General features: G+C 49.2%; 1 protein-coding gene across 2 annotated transcripts in view; it reads right to left on the bottom strand.

The window, feature by feature from the left end:
• Nucleotides 1-966: 966 nt before the first annotated feature.
• The window catches only part of SH2B3 (SH2B adaptor protein 3), a 69,812-nt gene continuing 64,384 nt past the window's right edge, over nt 967-6,394 (bottom strand). For both annotated transcript variants that reach the window (XM_081868467.1, XM_081868466.1), the window contains exons 5-8: nt 5,879-5,973; nt 5,357-5,571; nt 3,994-4,165; nt 967-1,654 (exon numbers count right to left, since the gene is read on the bottom strand). In XM_081868467.1, coding sequence (XP_081724593.1) covers nt 1,344-1,654; nt 3,994-4,165; nt 5,357-5,571; nt 5,879-5,973 — 793 coding nt within the window. In that variant the 3' untranslated portion in view covers nt 967-1,343. The remainder of the gene's footprint in view (nt 1,655-3,993; nt 4,166-5,356; nt 5,572-5,878; nt 5,974-6,394) is intronic.

The following is a 6,394-nucleotide window of genomic DNA, read 5'->3' as shown; positions in this document are numbered from 1 at the left end:
CGTGAGTCTTTGGAAGAGCTGGTCCAATGAGATAATACCAAACCAAGCGGACCAGTTGAGCTGACCAGCTGCTTCCTAGTAGGTTCAGTTCCTTTTGACTTGCTCATGAGCATCCATTCCATTAATTGTAGCCTATTCCCTGACCCTTCCCTTGCTGTGTCTCTAGCTGATGTTGAAAGGAGATCTGTGTTGCCAGGAATGATGGCACTTCTAGTTTAAGGTGGGGAGGCATAGCCCAGTTGTAGCATGCATGCAGGAGTCCTAAGGACCAATCTCTGCCACTAGCCAGTTAAAGGACCACAGGTATGGGTGAGCCTCTGAAGAGGCTATGCCAATCTGGAGTGCACAATGTTAGGCTAGATGAGGGACAGTGATGGGATTGTCAAAAGGAACTTTCATCCACTCCACAAGTGTGATCTTCCTCTGCCTACTCAAGACAGGAACACCTTGTGCTCCTTGCTGGGAAGCCACAACAGTTGAATCTGTGCATTTGCATCGTTTTAGGCCTGCATGGAGGTTGATGGATCTGAGTGTTTAGATATTTAAGGCCAAAAATTGTGCACAGGGGTAGTGGTGATGGCCTTCTGCCATGGTTATTCCTCTTGCCTTTACTTCCAACAACCACCTGGTTCTGTTTGTATTACCCTACTTGGAAGGAAGCTTAAGTTTTAAAAAACAAAACACAGATTTCCTTAGTTCCTAAGGGAGCCAAGAAATTAGCTCAGCTCAAGAGAGCTCAATTGCCTTCATTCAGCAACAAAATGAGAGGCAGGTGATGGAAAGAGGAAATCAGATCAATTACTTGAGTCTAGTTGGATCTGGGGTTTTTCTTCTACTGCCCACACATTTCCCCTTTTCCTCAAGTGGAGGAACATCGTTACAGAGACCAAAAAATATTGTATGTACCGGTAGCAACAAAAATAAGCTAGGAGTCTAAAGCAAAAGAAGAGCCATGTGCAAAACCGATGAGAGGATTGAGTGAAAAAACTTAACAGAGAGGCCATTTAATAAGCCGAATCGAAGGGTCACATCCATAGTGGAGTGAGTTATCAATCTTATCTTACAAACCAACACAGCCAAGCCGGCATGTGCAGAGCTTTCCTGAGGCCTGGGGCAGAGTCTTGTTAGAATAAAGTTATAAACCCAAACAAAAAAGGAGCCGGTCCCTAGTACACCGCGCCCCCCCCCGCCATCTTAGCCCTCCAAGTCTTGGGGGCAAGTGTACCCAGCTGCCTGGCCCCAGCACGAGCCTGCAGCCAAGAGGAATAAGTCTTTTCCGTGGCTTTCTGAAACATTTATCCAGAGTCTTGTGCAAAAGCAGGCTGTTGCCCCATGCCGCTGTGTCAGAGGGATGTATACTGGTTGTTAACCGCCCGCAGGTGGGACCTGCCTTGTGAGTCCATCTCGTAATCATTGTCCCACTGGCGCGTTGCAGGGGTGGTGGGTGGGCTGGTCAGGTGGCTGCTGGGCCACAGGCCGCTGGCCAGCTCTTCTGGAGGGGGCACCAGGTGGAATATCTGCTCCACCGAGGAGCTCTGTCGGAGGTTGTCAGCCAGGTGGATCCGCGGGCAGCTGGAAGGGCTCAGCTGGACAAGGCTGAATTCCGGGTGGCAGCGGTGGACGGAGGGGGAGAGTGGGACTGTGCTGCTGCAGCCTGCATTGGGAGGAAGAGAAATGAGGGGAAGTTACACTGAATATCCTAAAAATATGCTGACATAAGGGAATATGACGTTCCACAGACGGGGCGGCAGGAACCGCATGCTGAACAGGCAAGCCAAATTCTGCACTCTGTAGAGATTATGCAAACAAATAAGAGCATTACAAGAGGCTGATCTGGCCAATGACCCATCTAGTCCAGCATTTTGGTTTTACAGTGGCTAACCAGATGCCTCAGCCCACAAGCAGGACCCAAGCACCCGAGCCCTTTCCCTTCCTGTGGCTTTACTGTCGCCAACTGTGGAAGCAGAGCAGAGCCGTCATGGCAAGGAGCCATTGATAGCCCTCCATGAAATGGTCCAGTCCTCTTTTAAAGGCATCCAATATTGTGGCCATCACTGCCTCCTGTGGGAGAGAGTTCCATAGTTTATTCTGTATGACAAAGTCCTTCCTTTTCCTTGTCATGAATCTTCCAACATACAGCTTCACTGGATGTCCGTAAGTTCTAGTGCTAAAACTACTAATTTTATCACTTCTATCATGCCGCCTGTTATGCCTTTTCTCTAAACTAAAAAGGCGAGTAAGATGGGACTTGGCAGGTGTTTATAGAACTACAGTGGTACCTCGGGTTACATATGCTTCAGGTTACAGACTCCGTTAACCCAGAAATATTGCTTCAGGTTAAGAACTTTGCTTCAGGATAAGAACAGAAATCGTGCTCCGGCGGCGCGGCGGCAGCAGGAGGCCCCATTAGCTAAAGTAGTGCTTCAGGTTAAGAACAATTTCAGGTAAAGAACGGACCTCCGAAACGAATTAAGTACTTAACCCGAGGTACCACTGTATATGCACTTTTTTTTTACAGTCTTGCTACGGCAAGTTTCTAATATGGGACACCTGACCACATCTTCAGCCATTGAAAATGTAAGGCAGTGTCAATTCATTTCTGATATTTGAGGAGGCACGACCCACCGACTCTTTAAAAAGTACCGTTAGCTGTAAGGACTAGAATATTGTGTTTACTTTAAAGGTAAAGGTACCCCTGACCATTAGGTCCAGTCGCGGACGACTCTGGGGTTGTGGCACTCATCTCGCTCTATAGGCCGAGGGAGCCAGCGTATAGCTTCCGGGTCATGTGACCAGCATGACTAAGCCGCTTCTGGCGAACCAGAGCAGCTCATGGAAACCTTCCCATTTACCTTCCCGCCAGAGCAGTACCTATTTATCTACTTGCACTTTGATGTGAACTGCTAGGTGGGCAGGAGCTGGGACCGAACAATGGGAGCTCACCCCGTCGTGGTGATTCGAACTGCCAACCTTCCGATTGGCAAGCCCTAGGCTCTGTGGTTTAGACCACAGCGCCACCCGCGTCCCTTTGGTGTTTACAGAACACCAAATATGCCATTCCATACAACTCCACTGTGGGGATAGGCACAATGGCCTGCTTCCATGTTTCCAGGAACCATGATAAGCTGCAATGTCTCCACAGCTGCAAGGGCAGCACAGGAAGCAGCTAAATAGCAGGCGAGGCCTCTGCTCCCTTCTCGACAAGGCTCTGAAAGTTACTAGCCCTGAATGGACCTACAGTAGTCATTGCTGGCATGACTAGAAAGGAAACCAAGAACTAGCTAACTTTTACACTACTGCACCTGATTGCTTTGAGGTCATCCATGTCTGCAGCTAGCTAGGTGTTCCTTGGTGGTGCTAAGAGCTTAAGAGCTTCCTTCTTTTCTGTTTCCAATTCCTGTATCAGCAATGCAGGAGTAGGCTCTGTCACCCCTAAGCAACACACATTCCTGCTTTGCACCTAAGCAGAAGCATCATATGTTGGTGATGTGATTTGGGTGGTTATTTTTTTATACAAAGCACACACACTTCTCCAGCTCAGTTCAGCAGGTAGAGGCTTCCACCTTCCAGCTGAGTGATCGAAAGCGGAAGAGAGCGGAGGATATGGCAGGGGATTTCCCCCACCAAATTACAGTGGAAGGAAACCACAAGCGCTAGTGTCCAAAGCCATCTGCCTTCCTCATTCTAGAAGGACAGAGCCTTAGAATTCTCCAAGGCCTGCTGAAGCTGTTCCAGCAGGAATTCTAGAAAACAGCACTTTCACCTTGATAGATGTTGGCAGAAAACAGAGGAGGGTGTAAAAATCTTAACAAACTTAAGTGTTCAGTGATCTCAGCCTTAGCATGATGAAGAGAGGAAAGTTCCCCAAGTTCATTCCCAGCCATCTGTGCATCTGTCTGCCTCCGCTCCTTATTTTCCTGCTTAAAGCCGAGTGTGGTTGGAAAAGGCCCAATGCACGGAAGAGGCTAAATGGCAGCCATAGCTGCCTCCTACCTTGTGCATGTGGAAGAACCACTACATAGCTGGACAGCTGCACGTTGCAGGCCGTTCCGCACTCCAGGGGGATGGGGAAGCGCTGGAAGTGGTGCAACATGTCCAAAATGGAGGCAAAGTGCAGGTGCTGGACACGACACTGGCCTCTCTCGGTCAGGGAGAGCCGGAGGTGCTGCCAAGGTAAAGGAAGCCGGAAGACGCATGTCAGTGACAGCAGCCAATTCATACAGGTCATGTAAAAGTTTCAGCAAGGATCAGAAGGGCATGTGCAAATCCCATAACCTGAGCCGGGGGATACCCCACTGCCTAACCTTCCACAAATCCCATGAGCGCAAGTCAGCATGGCCATGGCCATGAGAGTTGTAGTCCAACTCATTTTTCTCTCTCTTTTTTAATTGCATTCTCCTCTCTTGCACTAAACATAATAAAAGTATACCAATCCACTAAAAGACTGTCTTTTCATTTCATTCCTCTTGTTATTTTTTGTTTAGTAATTAATTTTTCCATCAACACTAAATGCCAGATATCTCGACCATGTGGTCAGTGTCCCATCCTTGAAGAATTTCCAGAAGCTTGCCAATAAGAGGCTTAAAATTCAGATTTATATTGTCCCCTGGGTAAAGATTACCGTATTTTTCGTCCCATAGGACGCTCCGTCCCAGAGGACGCACCTAATTTTTTTTGGGGGGGGGGAAATAAAGGGGGGGAAATTCCTTTATTTCCCCCCCAAAACCATGTCGGGGAACAGCTGCGCCTCCCTGCTGTCCCCCGAGCTTGTGGGGCTGGCCGATGTCTGCCCGGCGCGCGGGGCACTCTGCTTCAGGGCACCCTGCGCGCCGGGCGGCAGGCTGCTATCCGCAGGGCTCCCCATGCTGCAGATGTTTGCCCGGCGCGCGGGGCGCTCTGCTTCAGGGCGCTCTGCGCACCGGGCGGCAGGCTGCTATCCCGCGGGCTCCCCAGGCTTGCTGATAGCTTCTGAAGCCTGGAGAGCGAGAGGGGTCGGTGCGCACCGACCCCTCTCGCTCTCCAAGCTTCAGCGAAAGCCTGTATTCGCCCCATAGGACGCACACAGATTTCCCATTCATTTTTGGAGGGGAAAAAGTGCGTCCTATAGGACGAAAAATACGGTAAGTAAAACCAACTCTGTGCCTTTGAATGTTTTTGGTCCGGTTAATTCCTTTGACTACATCCTCCCGGAATGTGGCTGCCTTATCGCAAGTCTCCTGGACATTAAAAAAGCCCACTATTTAGATATGAAGTACAAGTGGGATTTCAACAGTGCTCCAGTTTTGGGTCATGAAAGCCCGCCTGCTAAAGTACTGACTGGTGTCAGAGGGAGTCCCCTCAGCAAGAGACGCTGTACCTTTGCTCTTCCTTGGAAGTTGAACGTGAGGACGTAGTCTCCCCTGCGGGTTTCACTCTGTCGAATGAGGAAAACCCCATGTCCGTCAAGGCCCTGGTGCTGAACCAGCTGAGCGGCTTTGACTCGAGAAATGGGGCCATGGAACCAGGGGAAGGATGTCAGGTAGTGGTCGGTCTTCTGGCTGTTCTGGTCTGGGAGGCTGGGTGGCATTGCCCCTAGGGGGAGAAGGAAGGACTCAGCTGTCATTTTAAACAATTTCTCCCCCCAGAAAAGCTCAAGGCAGCTATGGTAAAAACGTGTTGCACCACACACAAGTGCTTACAGTTTGCAGAGCCAGAGAATTAGCAACACAAAACAAAAAATAGGCAGCTTTGTTAGTATCGGGGAACTCCCTTATGCTGGTTCCCCAGAGTCCAGTAGCTTGAACTGCTCAACCAGATGTTTCTTGGTACTTTTTCTTGAAAGGCATAGGAGAAGAGCCCCCTCCAACCTCAGACCTCACTACAGATGAGCCCCAAATACCTTGGTTCAGGGAGTCCGTGCTGCTGTTTGTGGGGCTTGCGGTCACAGCCTCCGAGTGAGAGTCCGAGATCAGCTCAACATCGGCGCCTTCTGACCTGAAAGAGGAGGGAATGTTTCTGATTGTGAGACACCAACAGGGCAGATAAAGTCTCTGCCCCCAAGGCCAGCAACAAAAGATAAGGCAAAGAAAAGCAAAAAAGCAAAAGAAAGAGTTCCCTGATGGGGGTGAGGACTGGAAAACTTGAAATTCCAGGAAAAAACCCATATTGTTTTCTCTCAGCATAAGGCAGTGGTGAGTCTGCTGGCACTATACTTTAAAGGAAAGAGACTTTTTTGAAGGCCTTTGTAAGCAAGCCTATAGATGAAGGAAAACACATTGGTCAGAAGGGTTGGAATGGAAATGGGTTTTGCAATATGAGGTTCCACATGTGAGATCACATCCATCCTTACTACTGTCGAATCGTAATACTTTTATTATAGTTTTTATGGGAAACATGGTTAGCAAATACATGGAAC

This window comes from Podarcis erhardii (assembly GCF_964252035.2).
Source record: "Podarcis erhardii genome assembly, chromosome: 7".
Taxonomy (NCBI): Eukaryota; Metazoa; Chordata; class Lepidosauria; order Squamata; family Lacertidae; genus Podarcis; species Podarcis erhardii.
Note: the sequence above shows the minus strand (reverse complement) of the source record. Positions and strands in the feature narration are given on the sequence as shown.